Genomic DNA, 19,789 nt, shown 5'->3' with positions numbered 1-19,789 from the left:
CAGGTCAGCCCCACTCTATCAGTTAGGAGAGGTGCTGTGACTTGTGCTCACGGCTGTACAGGATCCCACAGGCCAGTGTAAAATGCAAGTCCAGTAAAAGGAAAGAAAAGATTTCAGGTGCTTTCCTCCTTCTTATTTCTTGCTGGGCTATGCAATTTTTTTTATTACTCTGTGTATTATTTTGTTGCTTTCAGCAACAGGAGATCTGCACCCAGCTATTGTCACCTGCACTTTAAGCAAACAGATGAAGAACCTGAGAGACAAGCATGCCACTGCCCCTGACACTGCTCCTCTTACATGGGTCATTGCCCTGTCCCACCTGAAAGGTATGGCATGTCACACCTACCCATGAGTGCAAGAGAAAAATGGGGAAGTGGTTATGGTGTATATGAGTTCCCTGCCTTGCTTTTCCACATCTATGAAGTGGAGATGTTTCTTAGTTAGGTAAGCGATCTCAGTCTCCTTAACAACCAGGTGACGAGTCACTCCTGAAGCTTCTCTGGGTGGCTGATCGTCCACAGGGATAATGTGCACCATCATCACCTGAAATCAGGAAGACAGTAAAATCAGCAGCCATTCCTCTCAATACAAGAGTGTCCAAGCAGCTGTTTATAAACATGCACACACAGAAGTTAAGTGGATCACTGGAATATGAGTTAAAGGATGTGGCTGTCATGCCATAACATGACCACATGAGTAATGGAGATATACAACAATTAAATGCAAAGCCTATGAATCTTAGCTGTTTCCCTTTAAATTAAAAGCAAAGTTAATTTCAGTATGTTGGACTCCTGAGTGAAATAAATAGTCTCTTCTCAGTTGACTTCAGGAAGGCTGTTTAGTTTGTTTGTACCATCTCCAAATCTAATCTGTTTTCAACATTTCTTTTTACACTGTAGGAAAAAGCCTTTGCAATGGACTTGTCTCTCTGCAGCCAGGCAGAGACAATTACCCCATGAAAAGCAAGAACAAGGGCTAGCTCTGAAGAACATTGTTTGTGGTGATAACTGTGGTGATGGCAAACAGAAAAGATCTGTATCAGTTTGACTTGAAAGTCTGTCAGAAGCTGTAAAAGCATCAGGCATTTGAGGGAAAAATGCAAGACTCTGCCAAAGATGCTTCACTTTCATACCTGTGGCTCTGAGAGATTGGGGGGGTCATGGCTATCACACAGCACAAACTCAAGGGAATCTTCAAACACTTCTCCTCCCAAATGATGATAATAAATTATTCCATTAAATAGATCCCTCTGAAGAAAACTGCTGACAGAATACCCTGTTGAATTGAAAAATATATCTTCTATTGAGCAGTGCATGATTTTAATAATTCATTAAAATTATCCATTAGCTGTGCAAGTAACTGGTGAAGCATAATGTACTCTTTCTCACCCTAAGGCAAGCCCTTTGAAATGTTTTCTCATTGTGTTCCATGTTTCCTGAAAATCATCAACTTCTTTTCTATGTCACTTAAAGATCATTCAAAAAATGAAGCAACACAGCAAATGGGCCTAAATCCCTGTTCAGAGGACAAAAGAGAATTTGCAGGACTAGCAGCCTCTGCAGTCTAGCACAGGAATTTCTGAGTTCAGTTAAATGGAAGGAGAGCTTTAGAGTCATCTAATAGCTTTGAACTTGTCAGGGATCCTTGCAGATAAAATAAGTCCTGAGTAGCCCAACGTTTCTGGAGGAGAAAAGTACAGTAGGGAAATAGATTCAGAATGGAAGACTTATGGGATAAGTCGTGTTCACAGGTATAGTTACTCTGGTGCGGAGGCCAACATTAATTAATGGTGGGGATTTACACTATAATAAAGGAAGTCCAAATTTGCCATGATTTGTCCTGAGACAAAATAAGTTGTCTAATTGTAACATTTGATGTAGTTAAAAAAGGAGGGAACAAAGAAAAGCGTGCTATTGTGGCTGTGTTTCATTACCTATCAAGTTTGGTCCTGGATTCTTCATGATTTCTCCAGCCTGTGGTGGCTTGGTAATATTGAATAGTATGTAATCATCACTGGAATCCATGTCAGAAGCATGAAGCATGGAGCCCTGAATCAGGATCGTCTGTCCCTCATGAACTTCAATGACCACATTGCTGATAAGAAATGGAGGGCTGTCATCTTTAGGGAGGATATTGATTGGAAACTTATGGCGAATACTGTGGGGGCCATCGAAAATCCTAAATACCACAAAGTCCTTAGTAGAATCACTGTCATCATGATGGTAGTGAACGACTCCAGCCTGAATGTCAGAGACTGTGAACATGAATCCTTTCCCTCCTGTCAAAACAGTGGAAGAAAATGCATCAAAAAGGTGCAGTTCAGCCCAGAAGAGAATCCTTCCACCGATGAGAATGTTATTAAGGGAGAGAGAAGGAGAATGCATTTCTAACTAGAAAAATCAAATGTAACTTCACCTACTGGAAACAAGTTTGTGGAATTTGGAATAGTTAATTAGAATGCAGAATTTGCAGCTGTGGTAGCAGATAAAATCTTCCAAATGCCCATTGCACTAAAGATAACTGGAGATATCAAGGATTTTTGACTGCAACTGTTTCCTCTTTAATTTCAATCTCTATTTTCTTCTCAGAACATTTTACATGTTTTTTAAGCATCAAAGAGAATATCTTTTGTAATTTCGGCTCAGCATTTCATTGCAAGTAAATAGTAACATTTGTGGGTCTTGTTTTTTCTGTGTTGTCGTGGTTTAAGCCCAGCCAGCAGCCAGGCACCGCGCAGATGCTCACTCACTCCCCCATTCCCAGTGGCATGGGGAGGAGAATCAGAAAGAAAGTAAAACTCATGGGTTGAAATAAGAACGAATTAATAACTAAAGTAAAATAAAATGTAATACTACTACTAATAATAAAAATATTATAATAACAATAACACAGTAATAATAATTAAAATGAATATCATAAAATATTTTTAAAACAAAACAAAAACAAAACCCAAGAAAATACAAGTCATGTACAATGCAATTGCTTGCCACCAGCTGACCAATGCCTGTGCAGCAATCTGCCCCTCCCGGCCGACTCGCCCCAGTTGATATACTGAGCATGATGTTCTATGATATGGAATATCCCCTTGGCTAGTTAGGGTCAGTTGTCCTGTCCATGCTCCCTCCTAGTTTCTTGTACACCTGCTTGCTGGCAGAGCATGGGAAACTGAAAAATCCTTAACTTAGGAGAAGCACTACTTAGCAGCAACTAAAACATCACTGTGTTATCAACATTATTCTCACACTAAATCCAAAACACACTGTACCAGCTACTAAGAAAAAAAATTAACTCTATCCCAGCTGAAACCAGGAAATGCATATTGAGGTTACTGTCTATAATAAGACAATTTTACATCTCTGCTTCACTAGACATGTTATGCACACACACAAATATTCAGGCAGGTTAAAGGTTTCGAGAACTGCAAGCTGGTTCTGGAAGAGATGATCTCCCCAGGGCCTCCAAGGAAAATATTTTTTTGCCCTCCATGCTGTGTAACAGCAGAGACATGCACCCACTCCCTTTGCTCCTTACTTGAAGAGAATTACGGGCAAACTTTAGGATGGAAGAATAACTGCCTCACCACTAAATAAAAACCTGTTAAAGGTGACAGAAGGCAGGGAACAACACCATACATACCTCTTTCTTTCAGGGCTTTCCTTTAGCTCTAGGACTGGCATTACCAAACCCAACAAAAGAGCATTCAAAACATTGGGTTGATTCACTGTTCCCTGCAGTTAATGGGAATCCCCCCACTGATTCAGTGGGCAGTGGCTCAGACCATTTGCCAGCAGCATTGGAATTATGGTGCAGTGGAGGGCTAAACCTGAGCTTTCCTTTAAAGTTTGAATATCATTTGGTGCTTGCTAGACAAAAAAGGCAATTGCCAGAAATTGCGGTGATGTTTTCCTTTGTGTGTGTCTATGCAGACACATAAAAGAGAATAAGGCACAGTCACTGGAGAAGAAATATTTACACCTGGCTGGCCCACAGGAGTCTGAGAAACCCTGGGGGGGCTGCGTGCAAGGATGGGACGGCCACCACAAGATGGGCCCTGGGCTCTGCATGCTCCTGCAGGTGCAGCTGGTCTGCTGCTTTATGGCCTGCAGCCTGCTCCCTGGCTGGCTGCACAGCCTGCCCCATAACACCGTCTCTGGGCCTGAGCCTGTCTAACACTGCTGACACCACAGAGGTCCTGTTTGTAGCATTACAAGAGGATGATTGTGCAGACACTGAACTCCTTGGCAGTAGTTTCCTGAGATGAAACATACTTCTGAATAGTTTCTGTTTCCACTGAATTCCAAATACCAGCTTGCTCTTTTCTTTAAATACTTGCTTTATGTCTCTAGGCTGTGCATTTTACAAGAATACATTTAACTATCAAAAAATCCAGCATCTTTTCACACTGCTAACAGCAGAGTGACTTTGTTTACCTAACCATTTTCCCAAAGAGAGCAGGACTGTGCTGACTCATGAGATTGCAGAGCAAAATTAGTAATATTGACAATGCAGAAGGCTAACGAATTAGAAATATAATTTAATTACCACTTTTTGAAATAAACTTTAAAGCTGCCAATAAATAACAACCATATCCAAATGTTGCCTGTATTTGCCAACAAATCAAAATCATTTGGCATTCCTTAGCATCTTCGAGCAAAAATGTAAGAAGTGAAAATACAGTGACTGTGTTTCACCCAGGTTGTGCCTGCTCAATGAAAGCATAGCTGATTTCTTTAAAAGTTCAGCTTTGGGGTGTAAATGTACATTAAGAAAGTAAAAGTTTCAATACTGCGTTTTTCAGTACTGGGCGGGGAAGCCGGGGCAGGCGGCCAGAGCCTGGCTGGCCAGTGGCCCAGCCAGCTTCCCTTGGTGCGGGGCTTGCTCTTCACTCCAGAGGGGAAAGCTGCAGAAGATGCATTCCCATGGCCTGGGTTTTCTTGTTTCCTTTGAGCAACACAGAGCAATACAAGGCTATGCTGGTGTTTCTCTTTGTTTTTGCAGTGGCGTTGCAGCACTGTCTCTTGGGGAGTTACCCATCCTCACTTAGCCTTGGTGAGACAGGGCAGCATCAGGCCTGCTGCACGCTGTTACGAGCTGCATTAGCTCACTTGGGCTGAATTCACCTCCAGTGAAGAAGCTAAGAACCAATTTCACTTTCAAATGAAATTGGTGTCTAGGCAAAATGCCAGACTTGCAAGTATCTCCCATTTAAGGATGTGGACAGCATAAATACATGATTTGCAAAAGTATCTAAGCTATGCAACTGTCTTTATGAGCTTGTGAATTTTTTAATTTCTTACTGTGTATCCGGGTATTTCCTTCCACACCTTCATTCCCTTGTAAATCTGGCTCTTATGCTGGCAGCCCTCAGCAGTGAGTGACATACGACAGACTCAATGTCTTACTGACTGTTGCGTTATCATAGCCAGTTGTCACTAGAGAACATGTTTCCAGACCCTCAAGTCAAAGTGATTTACCTCTCACTGTGAGCCGCCCATGCTGTAAGCCATCAACTGTGACCAAGCGAACATTTTGGATGTCATCGTTGTCTACAATTTGGAAGTGTTGCCATGTGATCGGTCGGGATTGCCCTTCCAGGAGATTGAGGCCTGCAAAGAGCTGAGTGTTATTTCACTGAAGCATCTGCAACATTCAAGGCTGTCAGCATCTAACCTTTCTAAAGGTTTTTGCAGTCAGGAAAAAAAGCCTGTTTAATTCCACCTACATACCTACCTGTGACAGACATTTCAAGGCCAGCTTAAAAGCTTGATAGCAGCTTTTATTCTGACATATGTTGCCTTAGTCAACTGTCTCTAAGGAACTTTTTTCAGAGAAATAACATATTCTGGTTCCCAATGATCTGATAAACTAGCTAGGCCCATTTCTGGACATTTGCACAAACCGGAGCATTGCACTTGCAATCTCACAACTGAAACTGGGCACTGAGCTTCCCTAGTGAGTCTGCATTTAAAAACATGTATTGATCTTCATGATGGAGGACAGTATCTGTTCTTTTTATGCAGACAGTCATTCCAGATGGGGCTTCTCTGGGACACATGAGGCCTCTCCTTCTCAGCTCCTTCCCTCTTCTACTGTGAGGAGACTGCTCTTTCTCTGATGTTAACTTCAAGACTTGTTTGATCTTATACCTTTGCCTTTTGATGATTAAATATCAATGTACATTTCACTCTAGATGGGAGAGCCTGTCTGCTCTCCAGTGCAGGCATTATAAATCTACTTGAATTAGCCTTAAACCTGTAAGGTTTCCAGGCTTCAAATGGCTGGTTGTGTATCATGCCCTTTTTTTACAGTTGTTGATTTTTGCAGACTTCCACTTTAAACAATACCAACAAGCCTTGGTCTTTCCCCCACACTACCCTACTACTCCTATTCCATCACCTATTTGTCTTTACTATTTATACTCTTTTATGCCCAGTTTGTTCTTGAAGAAAATGCTATATACAGAAATCCCGATTTTCCTGTGCCTCCCTTTTTTCTTTATTTTTCATTCCAGTTAAAACTTAAGATTTTTTCAAGTTGTTGTAACATGTTCCCCCCCAAAATGGATAAAGGGAAAAAATAGATTTACACTCCCTCACTTTAATGATCTTTAAACTCCAGGTGTAAATCTGAATTTTAGAGCTTTGTCAAATGCCTGTGTCAAAGCATTATAAATTCTGTAACAAAATAAACTGACGAAAAGAGATCTCACCTGTATTCCATGAAACCCGAGGAGCGTTTGTATCTGTTGTTCTAATAGAAAGATGCACAGTGATTGGTAAACTCTTTTCAAAGTAGAAGTCATGAACCTCAAACTCCACCTGGTATGAAAACAGACAAACTGTTTATTTAAAAAAAAAAAGAGGCTGAAGACCAGCTGTACCTCAAAACACATATAGTGTGTTCTTACCTGAGAGATCTTAAAGTCTTCTGATAATATATTGACAAATGAAACTTGATTTAGCTTCTAAAAAGAGCCTTTGAGGTTCTGCACTAAATTAAGTATCTGCCTTCTGTGCTCTTCACAGTGAGTGCTGGGAAAGTTAGTTTGCAATGCATGGAAATTAATGGGAAAGATAAGCATTTTCACAGTTGTTTGGGGTACAATTAACTCAGTGATTAACATAATAATTTTTATAGTAATAGTACCTGGGGTAAGGGGAACTTCCCACTCTTTTGACATATGTAGGGCCAAAAAAATTATGAAAGGAAAGATACAGACTAACACAGGAAAAATAAAAAAATTAAAAAAAAAAAAAAAGAAAAGAAACTCTTGAACTATCAAATTCTTGAACCTATGATCAAACAATGCTGAAAGCAGAATAGAAAAGAGGCACTTAAGGAGCAGCTGGTTGGGCAGGATGACTGACCCTCATGCTGAGGAAACAGAAAGAAAAGAGGTTCCTGTGATAGCCAAAGTTAAAAAAAGACAAGCCTTGTCAGCATCAGGTGCTGAAGTTACTGTTACTGTTCCTCTGCTTTCCAGTCCACCCTTTCCCCAGCTTACCTGGCTCTGATTTTCTCTCTCTTCAGTTTCATTACTTTATACCAACCATTTTGTTTTGTTTGGGTTACTGCTTAACAGTCTTATGAGTTAGTTATTTTATAACTTATAACTATCAGCATATTTATATACTCCTTTAATTCGTTTGTCTTCCTTTTATATCTCCTTTTTAAGACTGTTTCTCAGAGTGCTGGCACACTACTGAATTACACAAAATATCTAGCAGTGCTGATTACTGAAAAAATAAAGTAACACTGTACCCAAAGTAGGAGGCATTCACTGTCAGCATTCTGTTGCAGATCTGGAGGGAGAAAAACCACTAGGAGCCAACACGGAAAAGGTAGAAGTGGAGCTTTCTTTGCTCCCATAAAACATAAACGTATTCCTGCAGCCTTGGTCTCATAGATCTGTACTGTTTATTTACTCACTTACTCCAGACCCTGCAGATAGAAGCCTGCTCTCATCATTTGCATCATGTTCTCTATGTTAGTGACATGCTTTTACTCCTCCCAGTGGGAACTGTTTGGAGTTCCTTTTTGTTATGCCTATACCTCCATTGCAGCAGTAGGGAGGGTGCAAGATCAAATGGCAATCCTGACATAGTTGGTCCATCTTTCATAGCTTTATATATGTCACCTGTCCACAGGTCACAGGGATCAGTACTGTTGCATAGGGATAAAAGCTGTGTGGAAAAGGTACCACTGATCCTTCCAAAGGCTCTTAGATCTACAAGTAGTGTTATTCCCCTGCCCCCTTCATAAAAAAAAAAAAAATTAAAAAAAAAAAATCCTGTTTAGATATTCTCAGTCAGAGAGGATAAAAATCTTTCAGTGCAAAGAAATTCTTAAGTAGTGAGCAACAAATACCTGATTTGTGTTAGACAGTTAAGCTGGTGAATCATAGGAGAAAGTGGTAAAAGATTTTACCTCTGCTCCTGCATTGCATATGGTTATAGAAACATCTTTTTTTTTTTTTTCTGAAAAGTATCCATTACAAATGAATGCATTTATCTACAGCTTACTGAATCTTAAGGAGGTGAAAAACAGCAAATGCTCATGCATTACACTGTTACCTCATAATTCTTCCTCTCTGTGTGGCTGTTATTTGGAGGCTGATAAGCAATGAGCATGTCACTGAGATCTTTCCATGTGAAGGAGCCAACAGCTTTTGTATGGTCAGATAGGTGAGTGATGAAGCCCCGTGGAGGCGGCTTGGTAATGTTGAACACAAGCAGGGACTTTGGAGTTTCGTTGTCTTCAGCATCAACGGTTGTAGTTGTAATGGGTGTTAAAATAAATTGATCTACTTCCAGGATGAACTTTGCCATTGGGGCCGCTTTGGGTATTTGGTTGGGAAGAGCACCTTTAATCTGAACAGGGAGCCATGCATACTCAGTCTACAACAGGAAAAAATGAGACAACTGAAAGGGCAAAGTGAAGCAAACAAAACAAATTCCATTACCTTCAAATAGCTAATTGCGGTACATGTTAACGCAATAGTTATTTTGAAAAGAAAAATTGAAACATTTTAATGAGAAATAAAGTCAATATTTAGACCTCATGAAAAGTTCTTCCAGGTTCACTAGTCTTATTTGTGTCCTTAATTTTGGGCTGAAACAACTTGCTTAATTTGATGTGAGTTTAATGAATAACTTTACCTGACAGAAACATGCACAAGCCATTAATTATTATTAACTGAATATGTTTGAACAGCTCTTAACTTATTAATTACTATGTATGTTGAAGTCAGTGCAGCTTATGCTCTATAAAAAAGGTGGAATTATGCTAGAACTAATTTTGCTCTCAGGCTAAACTACTTATACGTGCCAGTAAACAACCAGAGGTGTTTCTCTGTAGCTGTAATGGTCTAAGCACAGAGGCATGGAGATAATGCATTTCATTTGCCCAGCTGGCAACATTGTAAGAACTGAAAAACATTTCAGGATCACTATCTCTCTTCAAATGTAAAAAGAAGCAATGAATTTAAATTTTTTGGAAACCAGGAAGACAATCAGACATTGTAAGGTTGCGTAAAAGTCTACCTTGTGCAGAGTTTTGCTTCTGCTGTCTGTGAGATCCAACCTCACAGGAATATAATCGGTGTCAGGTGAAGGAGGGTCAAGGTGCTGATATCGAATCCCCAGCCTTAGAAATTCCTCACAGCTCATTTTCATGTTGTGAACAACTCCCAGTCCCAGCATGCAGCTCCTGTCTCTGCACTGCTGGCCCAGGCTGTACTCTGTAACCCAATAGAAGCAATATTAAACAGTTACCAGAGCAGAAATCAACATAGGAAGCCTGTCCATATAGCTAAACTAACCCTGATAAAAAGCCAGTGTCATGAGAATTAGGACTCCTTTCCTGACTTAACTTTTCCTGCAGGAGTTTGTTTTCAACTGACATCTTCCAACTCCAACCTCCCTTGGTCACTTGGGTAGGTGCTGCCTCCAACAACTCCCTGTGCTGTTTCTACTGAGTCTTGGCACTGCCAAAGCTGTCACATTGGCCCACATATCTAGGAGCCAAAACCAGACTCCAGCTGGGGGATTACTGATGCCGATCCACCATCTGCATTGTGCCCACACAAACTTCATGTCCCTTTCAGTTTTCATGATAGCTCAAGCTGTTCATTAAACTTCATATGACCCACTCTTACCCAGCATGTCTGAAGCAACCCACTGCTGCAGACTTAATCTGCTGGATCTCTTTGAAACTGCTAATACAAACAACTAAAGCACATCGTACTAGGGCCAGGGAAGAAGCTCTGTGGCTGATCTCCACGAAGGTGCTCTCGCTGCACTTCCCCAGTGATGAGCTGGCCGTGAGCAGGCAGGTGGGTTTCCAAAGAGGCTATGGAAATGGTGCAATCCAGATTTATCTTCCTGTCATAGTCAAAAGCGAGGACATTCTTGTCAATCACCCTGGACAGACCATAGTACTCAGGGACATCCAGGGCATGGGTGCGCATTTTGATGATGTTACAGTCTGGCTCAAGTAACTGCACATGGAGGGTGAATGTTTCTACAAATGTTTCGGTTTCTGTAAACCTGCAGGTGATAGAAGGAAATTTTAATTATGCCTCATCCCATGTGCTGTCGCTCTGTGAGTTTGGCATTGGCCTCACCTTCTGAATTGAATTACTTGAACCCCTTCCTCTCATGTGCTCTCAAACCCCAGATCGCCAGAGACCATGAGGTACCAGACACCGCTGCCCACCTCCTCATATTTGTAAAAAGGGTGTTCGTGTGAAGGAAGGGGTTACTCTCAGTGTATATGCAAGTATCTGTGTCCCTATCAGCAGGACAGCACAAAGCATACAGTGGTCTGAAAGTACTGTTGTCACTTTCAGTAATAAAAAGAAAAATAACTCATTTTCTGTAATAAACAAGCAATATATAATACTTACTGATACCAACAAACACATTATTTGAGCATATCTGACAGACATAGTAACAAATGTTTCTGTAAACAGATGGTCACTTGTTGACTAATGATGCTGCTACTGGATCCAAGTAGTTACTATATGTCCAGCAGAACGTACTTTTACCATGAAAAATGGACTGCTTGCTCTTCCTGAGGGCCGCTGTTCTCCTGGTAACAGTGAAGTGTGATGTCCCACCACTGCTTACCTGTACAGCCTAAGCATGACCGTGTCTTCATCTAAAATCGGACAGCCATTGTGGGTATATTTGACTTCATTAGGAAGGAAGTGACAGTCAAAAACCTATGAAGGAGAAAGAATAGACAAGTACAACACTGTCAAGAATGTTAACTTCACGGCTTCTGTTCCACTTCTCCCTGACTGTCAGGCATGCATCAGACTAAGGAAATTTTTAATCTGTAGTTTATTTCTATGAGCAGGTATTCACCTGTTCTGTGGTGTCCCAGTGAGAGCCAGAGCAACCACTTCAATGTGGGCCTGCTGGCACTCCACAAGTGAATGGGCATATAAATGTGATTGTTTCAGGGTGCCAAGTCCCTCCTCCAGTGCAACAAATAGTTTGAGCCCACACTTCTTTACCAATGCAGCCTGCGGACTTATGGATGCAGTTGTATTCAGTGGAAGAACTGCAGTGTATCTGAAAAGCCAGCAGTTCCTGCAGTATAATGTTAGATTTATTAGCTTTTAAAGTTTCTTGTGGCAATAGCTTAATTATACAGTAAATCCTGCTTTATGGCCACTACTATTGGACTACAAAAGTATGATCCTGTGAAATTTTGCTGTTGGAAACTTTGCTAGCTCAGATTTGTTACATGTTTTTGGAACACTGACTTTGTACCAGTAGCTTTTTACCAGATAAGATGTCATCTCTGTGCCATACCAACACCCAGCCCCAATGTCAGTGTAATCCCACAGCATAAAAGCAAGCAGAATTCCTATATTGTGCCCACTGGCTAATTCAAAAGAGACTAATTCTTATGACACACCTGATACAGGTCAAATTTGCAGAGATGGCTGGCCACAGTTTAACCATCTAAGACAGACACTTATTTCAGACTGATTGTTCTATTTAATGATTTGTTGACTTGTGAAAGTAGGGCAATGAGGAAAAATGCCTGACCCAAATGGAAAAAAGATTGCCTTGGAGAGTTGTGACACACCCATTCTTTGGAGCAGAGATTTGGATTCTGAGGCATAGGATTTTCATGTCCTCACATATGCCAGTTTGCAAGTCTGGCCAATTACAATTCCTATGTAGCTATATTTCTTTATAGAGTTTAACAGCTGAAAGCTCCTAGCATTGATAAGACCATGTCTGTGTTATCCTTGTGATAACAGGGAACCCCTACACTGCCCGTGCGTAGATGGAGGATACTCATGTTTCATATCTACAGAGAGACAGGGCACATTGTTGTCAGCAAGAAGCCAAAAGCTAATCATTGCATTTCCTGAGAGTGTCACTGTGAAACTAAATGTAGTTTTGATTCATTTTTTATGGGCAGTATTCATACATGACTAGTTCTTCTATGGACTAAAGTAAAATCTGTTCAGTATTCACTAATACACCTGATGAGGCCATAACTGATAAGGTTTAATATACACAAGTGGCTGACTGACAAACCACATGTTTTTGCAGAAAGAAGAGGTCATTTCTTACTACCAGTCATTTCTTAAAATACAGCAAAAGAATCATGAAAATGAAATGTCTTGCCCGAATTACCTACATGTCCCCAACCACTTTGGAGGAAGGTGAAATGGAAGGGGGGTTTTGGTGAGGTTCTGAAATGTTGACTGGAAGTGCAGTGCATAGAGAAAGTCTCTGGATGCTCTGACTTTCACTGTAAAAATAAAGTAAAACTTTAATTCCTAAATTAGTTGTTACTGCATAGTTAACTGAAGCGCATCATGACCACTTCATGAATTTACACTAAAGGATATAAGAACTAGTGACATTTGCTTCTTTCTAGCCATTACACAGAATTAGAACTTGCATCTTTCTATAATGGAAAAATAATTAGCGTTTATCAGCTTTCATTATTACTGGCAGTGTCCACTTCCACAGAAGTTATTCTCAGATGCTCAAGCTAGGTGGTAATTGTTCTATATTTGTAGTGATTTTAAAATGTATTGCCTGCTTTTAACTGTCATCAAGAAGCACATTGTACAAAGTCTTTTTTTCTTCTTTTTTAAGTAATGAGTTATTTGATTATCAGCTACACATACATGGACTTACCACTCTTCCTATTGGCTAAAAATAATCTTGGAATAATCCATAATGTATGGCGTTATGGAAAGTATGATTGATTTTATTTGTTGGACTGCTTAGAAAGGAAGGACAAGAACCGTTTATGAAAAACAAAATTGCTCTCCTATGATGAAGGTTTTGACTATGTTGTGGCTGTTCTGTTGTGTATTGTTTTCAAATGTCACAGAAATATGTGTTTCATTATTTTTCAATATTTAACAAACAACAAATATGTCTTTTTCTTCCTTAATGCCTTTTCTTTCTTAGTACAAACTAATGCAAAGGAAGGTGATTAATTAATCAGATGGTCCTAAGTGATACCCTACAAAAAAGGAAAAAAAAATTGAGTAGTTAGGTGGCGTGTTACCTTAAAGAAGAAAAAAAGTACAAAAGCCACTCATATTACAGCTTCCAGCAGTTTAATGTTGTACACTGAAGATGAGATTCTTCACTGATGTAAATCAGTGTACAGCCCTCAGAGTCAGTAGGGTTTTTGGTGACATGTAGGTCTGGTGTGCACCTGACAAGGAGGTACTGCCCAGATGACGCAACCCTGTTCATATCAGAGGGAACTGCCGACAGCAGAGGAGATGGTTTATCATATCAAAGAATTAATTTCTTTCTTTCTAAGACATCATTAGTTCCATCTGCTAATTGATAACAAGGGGATGGAAAATGAAGGACCTTTCCACAAAGGTCTGTTACCACTGACTGACAGTCATTTTATATACGTGTAAGACACAATCTGCTTTGCAAAAAGAAACATCTGTTTTATGTTTCCTAATATGTTTTCCTTTTATATGAACAGGCAACTCTAATTGTCTATAAATTCGCTGGGTAAGACAAAGGAGTTCTAAATCTTTTCCTAATTACTGTCGAGCTTTGTTTTTTTCTACTTCAACTGCTTTTCAATTACAATTTATAATTAAATTGTCATACATTCCTAGGACATTACTCACTTTAATGGCAGCAAAACAGATCAGACCAGAGACGTTTTCTGGCTGCAGAATTTCCTGGTAGAAAGAGCGTGAGTGGCACTGGGAGGGCCGGACTCTGGCACCTTTTTTCAGGAATGGTGAGACCTCATGCAGCACTTTTCAGTGTCCGGCTCAGGATTTTGTCATTTAAAACAGAAGCCCCCAACTTACAAATGCCATCTTGTTCTTACCCGGCAAGGAAGTATGACTTGAGATAGCCAGACTGCCTATCTTGCCGGCCGTCTCCCAGGGGGACCCCACGTGGTGGTGTGTCTCTGGCACTCCCCCCTCCCCATGGCTGTGGGGAGGAGGAGAAGGCACCTTTCCTAGCAGGGTGGCACTCAGGCCAGGAGCCGTCCAGGGGAGGTATCCCGGTCACTGCCAGCAGCCACAGCCCCTTTCCAGCCTGGTATGCCAGGGCCACCTGGCCAGCAGAGCTCACCCCTCCAGACGAGGTGTGCCCGCGGTCTCCGAGAGCCACGTTTGGCCGTCCGGGCTCACGTTGGGGCCATGAAAGGACAGGCACTTAACGGAGGCAGGGTCAGGAGTGGGGAAAGTCAAGGACCCTAGACATTTTGGAAGATACAGTAGGGCGAGTACACATCTTCTGGGGTGTCTGGAAAATTGCCTCTGACCCTATGCTTGAAGCGTGTCAGGTTACAAAGGACAAAGTGGCTTTCTCAAAATACCTGAGTCCTACTGCACGTAGAGGCTGAGGCAGATAATCGAAAGCAAAGTCACTCCCTCAGCCGGCCAGCTTGCCTACAGGTTTGCCGGCAACAAGACATGTTAAGAGATCTCTCTTTTTCTCCTCATGGGCCAAACTAAGCTGGGGAAGCAGAGAGGGGGGACTATGGTCAGAGCCCCTGTGCTGACAGAGACCAAGCCCCGGGGAAGTCTCAGCAGAGCCACTACACCTCTTGGGGCCAGTCTCTGGAGAAGACCACACAGTGCCCTGCTCATCGCCTCCGGTTTGCCCCAGCATACCACTGCTCCTTCCGAGCGCTGGTTCAGCTGAAGTACTTGTCAGTGGTCTGGGAAAATAATGATGATGACCAAGCCAGAAGCTTTGAAAAATCTATTGAGACTGGTGCTCCTGCATCCGCCTTCTCAGAGACCACCAGAAGCCTCAGAGAGGATGCTTAAAACAATATAAAACAAATATATAGAAGCATATGCTATATGGTACAATAAACAAAACTTTTTGAAAACAGACAAAACCTGTTTGGTTATGGTTCATTAAAACCATTCCTCTTCTATCTCTACCACTACACCTTCATGTCAGTTTCTTCCAACTCCTTCCTGCTATGACTAAGGTGTGGAGAGATTTGTAAGGCAAATGCGTAGCAGAACGATGATATGTGAAACACATTTCATTATTCCTACAAGCTTGAAATTTTAACAGAAAACTTTTTTTTTTTAATGTATTTGCCATCTGCTAGCAATTTAGCTATTGCAGAGCAGAGCAAACAATGGTGTACACAATGTGCTTATTGTATGTGATGTTTTTTTTCTTAATTGCTCCCTAAGTAGTGGCTGCGTGACTAAAATGCAAAATGGTCTAGCAGGCTATGCATTACCCGAGGGGCACTGGTTACCCTCACAGTAGAAAAACAAGCAGCTGAGAGACTGGAGGATATCTCCTAACTGAAAGTTTTGAAATACCCGTTCTCCGCTTGTGAAAGGAGACTCTGACAGAACTCACTTTTACACACTTGTGTTACTGAGCTCAGCTTTTGGATTTCAGGGGTGCACTTCTCTGTCAGCTGCCTACCTTTAGCAAAAGGCTGAATCTCACAGACCATTCAGTTTCATGCCTCTTAGCCCATACCCAAAGAAAAAATAAATTCAATAAAACAGCTCTTCCTAATTTCTCCCACACCTGCGCACATGTGGACACTCAAAGCAGCAAAACAGAGCCCAAATACCTGTGGAGTTAGTTTCCCAACCCTCTGTGTTATTGGCTCATTAATCACCACTTCTACTTTGCAGACATCCTTCTCTCTGGGGATGGAAAACTTGAGGTCATCTTCTGACAGGAAGACAGACTGTCCCTTCATCACTTTCACCCCAAGGTTGACACTAATATAGGAGGAGCATACAACTCTTAGCACGACAGGCAGCAGTAGAAAGAACCAGCTTTTCTCAAAGGGCTTCATATTATGAGGGGATGCCAGCTCTTTTCCACCAGTGAAAATGTTCTCAACAAAAGAAGTCTTCTCTTTCTTCACCAGCAGATTTTCACCATATAATGAAGGACCAAAATGTTAGTCACAGGTAGCAATGTACCACATGTTTTCTATTAAGATGGACGCCTTGACTGAAATTTGGACAGGGGCCTTTCAAAATATCCTTGGGTTTTTATAAAATTCATTGGTCAAGCCTGACAAAATGATGAATATGTTCTCAGAGTACTTTTAAGGTTCATTAATCCTGGAAAAAAAGAAAGAAAATTGATATAAGGCATTGAGGAACTACTGGGGAAAAAAGAAATAACCACACAAAAAACTTCCCCCATTTCTTACAATTGCAGTTCGTTTCAAGCAGCAGCTTAACTTCACCTTTGAATACTATTAAGTGCACACATGCTCAGAAAATTAGCTATGTACCAGCGAGAATTCTCCCTTAACAGATCACCTCTCAATATGAATTCCAGGCACCTTTAATCTGTATGCACATGCAAACACTTGCTGTGTAGGATCCTTTGTTACTGGCTTTTTTTACTGCTGGACCAAGTAGATATTAATAAAAGGATATGAGCATCCAAGTAATTTGAAAGTGCAGGAGTAGGCATTCGTCCAGATCAAATATATCTGAAAGTGGGATAAAGGGAGAGTGGCATTTTGTTAAATCTTTTTTTGCTTTGCCATTGCATGTGGGGGAAAAAAATTCAACCTTTAGTTGAAAACACCCTGCCAGTGCCTCTCTACTCTTCCTGCTCTAGCAAGTAACTATGCCAGGACTTCAACATAGAAACATGATGTGGCATGACAAAGCTGGATTTTCTATTTTTCACACACAAAAAAGTAATTATTCTGAGGCAAATTCAGTGGGAACAAAAGATAATATGGAAAAAAATATTACACAATCTTCTCATGTCCCCAGTTAGAGTTAATCTTCATCTTTCATGTTTATAAACTCATAAGCATAGTTCTTCTGACATTGAACAAGCACTATTGAAATCCTTGTATTACCCTAGTATCTACAGCCCTTCAAAGTAATTGAATCTATGGCCCAAAGAATAGGCAATGATAATGATTTAATTAAATTTGATAAGATCATAAGGATTTCAAGCTAGTAAAGCATCAACATTCCTTCAAGCTCTTGTAGATTTTTAGTGCCCTGACTACTTATTTGCACAGTCTAATATAACCACAACCCTACCACCAACAGTCAGCTTTCCTGAAAGTGAACAAAAAAACAGATCCATGTATCTCTTTATTTTCTTTATTAACAGGTAAGTGTTCACTCTACTGTTTCCAGCAGGATGACCTTCTAAACAGCCTACAGTTTTATGCACATATCCACCCAGTTTTACATTTCACTGAAAAATGATCAGCAGTTAAGAATTTCTTTAAAATTAATCACTTCCTAAAGTAACACAAGGCAGATCCACTCCCTTCAGCTCAGATTCAAATTGAAGACATTGGGACTAACATATGTTTAAAGTTAGATGAATGTTGACTGTGTAGTCTGGGCTGCAAACCTTAACTCTGGTTTTCTAGCTTTTTATCTAAAAATCTTTCCATTTTGGTCTAAAATTATGCAGCCACATCAGTCTGAACAAAAGCTGAGAGAAAATGTCGAATTCTAGCCAGAGGAAAGGGAATGAAATTCATGGTTCAAAATTTTTTAGTGTGTTCCAGAACTTTTGAAAGCACTCACATGGCAAGTCCAGGATAAGAGGGGGATCAGGCCCAGTCAGCATGGGTTTACGAAAGGCAGGTCCTGCTTGACCAACCTGATCTCCTTCTACGACCAGGTGACCCGCCTAGTGGATGAGGGAAAGGCTGTCGATGTTATTTTCCTAGACTTCAGCAAGGCCTTTGACACTGTCTCTCATGGCATACTCCTTGAGAAGCTGGTGTCTCGTGGCCTGGATAAGTGCACTATTCACTGGGTGAAAAACTGGCTGGATGGCTGAGCCCAGAGGGTTGTGGTGAATGGGGTGAAATCCAGTTGGCGGCGGGTCACAAGTGGTGTTCCCCAGGGCTCGGTGTTGGGCCCTGTTCTGTTTAATATCTTTATTGATGATTTGGATGAGGGGATTGAGTGCACCCTCAGCAAGTTTGCAGACGACACCAAGTTGGGAGGCAGAGTCGATCTGCTTGAGGGTAGGGAGGCTCTACAAAGAGATCTGGACAGGCTGGATCGATGGGCTGAGGCCAATCATATGAAGTTTAACAAGGCCAAGTGCCGGGTCCTGCACTTCGGTCACAGCAACCCCATGCAGCGCTACAGGCTTGGGGAAGAGTGGCTGGAAAGCTGCCCGGCAGAGAAAGACCTGGGGGTGCTGGTTGACAGCCGGCTGAAAATGAGCCAGCAGTGTGCCCAGGTGGCCAAGAAGGCCAATGGCATCCTGGCCTGTATCAGGAACAGTGTGGCCAGCAGGAACAGGGAGGTGGTTGTTCCCCTGTACTCGGCACTGGTGAGGCCGCACCTCGAGTACTGTGTTCAGTTTTGGGCCCCTCACTACAGGAAAGACATTGAGCTGCTAGAGCGTGTCCAGAGGAGAGCAACCAAGTTGGTGAGGGGCCTTGAGCACAAGTCTTATGAGGAGCGGCTGAGGGATCTGGGGTTGTTCAGTCTAGAAAAGAGGAGGCTGAGGGGAGACCTTATCGCTCTCTACAACTACCTGAAAGGGGGTTGTAGTGAGGTGGGTGTTGGTCTCTTCTGTCAGGTGTCTGGAGATAGGACAAGAGGAAATGGCCTCAAGTTGAGGCAAGGGAGATTTAGGTTGGATATTAGGAAGAATTTTTTTACTGAGAGGGTTGTCAAACATTGGAATGGGCTGCCCAGGGAAGTGGTTGATTCACCATCCCTGGAGGTATTCAAAAAGCAAGTGGACAGGGTACTCCAGGGCATGGTTTAGGGGGCATGGTTAATGGTTGGACTCGATGATCTTGAAGGTCTTTTCCAACTGAAATGATTCTATGATTCTATGATTCTATGAAACAAATAAAAATCTCAAATAATTTCAAAAAAATTTACTTACACAGAGGCCTTTTACTAAAATCCAGGTATGTAAACATGCCCAAAGTACTTGCTAATTTTTGTTTCTTCCTAGTGGAATAGCCATGCATAGCACTTCATTGAAATAAGAACATCTGAGACAGCACTCCACTTCCTAAAATTCACATTTTTGAAACACAGTCTGCAATCCTATAAAGGACAACTTGGAAAGAGGGGGAGGAAAACAGATTACACTTCAGCCTCCAGTTGAGAAAGTATGGTTTGCAGCAAGTGCACCCTTTTAACCTGGATATCTGAATGGTATTTATCGCATAATGCATGGATTGCTAACATTTATCAAATATAATCTGTGTTTCCTTAAAATACCAGCTGCAAAGCATGGAAAGATGTTCTGAGTGAAAGCTTTCTCTATTGCTGTGCCCTCTTCCTACT

At 41.4% G+C, this 19,789-nt stretch overlaps 1 protein-coding gene across 5 annotated transcripts in view; it reads right to left on the bottom strand.

Annotated features, from left to right (window-relative positions):
- FREM1 (FRAS1 related extracellular matrix 1) overlaps positions 1-19,789 on the bottom strand; it is an 80,428-nt gene that overhangs the window by 51,290 nt on the left and 9,349 nt on the right. For all 5 annotated transcript variants that reach the window (XR_008233701.1, XM_052778469.1, XM_052778470.1 and 2 more), the window contains exons 2-11: positions 16,093-16,597; positions 11,130-11,224; positions 10,246-10,547; positions 9,543-9,739; positions 8,574-8,897; positions 6,710-6,818; positions 5,475-5,606; positions 1,934-2,278; positions 1,133-1,275; positions 347-543 (exon numbers count right to left, since the gene is read on the bottom strand). Coding sequence is in view for 4 of the 5 variants with exons in the window: in XM_052778469.1 (XP_052634429.1) it covers positions 347-543; positions 1,133-1,275; positions 1,934-2,278; positions 5,475-5,606; positions 6,710-6,818; positions 8,574-8,897; positions 9,543-9,739; positions 10,246-10,547; positions 11,130-11,224; positions 16,093-16,323 (2,075 nt within the window). In the remaining variant the exon portion in view is untranslated. The remainder of the gene's footprint in view (positions 1-346; positions 544-1,132; positions 1,276-1,933; positions 2,279-5,474; positions 5,607-6,709; positions 6,819-8,573; positions 8,898-9,542; positions 9,740-10,245; positions 10,548-11,129; positions 11,225-16,092; positions 16,598-19,789) is intronic.

This window comes from Harpia harpyja, chromosome Z, assembly GCF_026419915.1.
Source record: "Harpia harpyja isolate bHarHar1 chromosome Z, bHarHar1 primary haplotype, whole genome shotgun sequence".
NCBI lineage: Eukaryota > Metazoa > Chordata > Aves > Accipitriformes > Accipitridae > Harpia > Harpia harpyja.
This window is presented reverse-complemented; position numbering and strand designations above follow the sequence as displayed.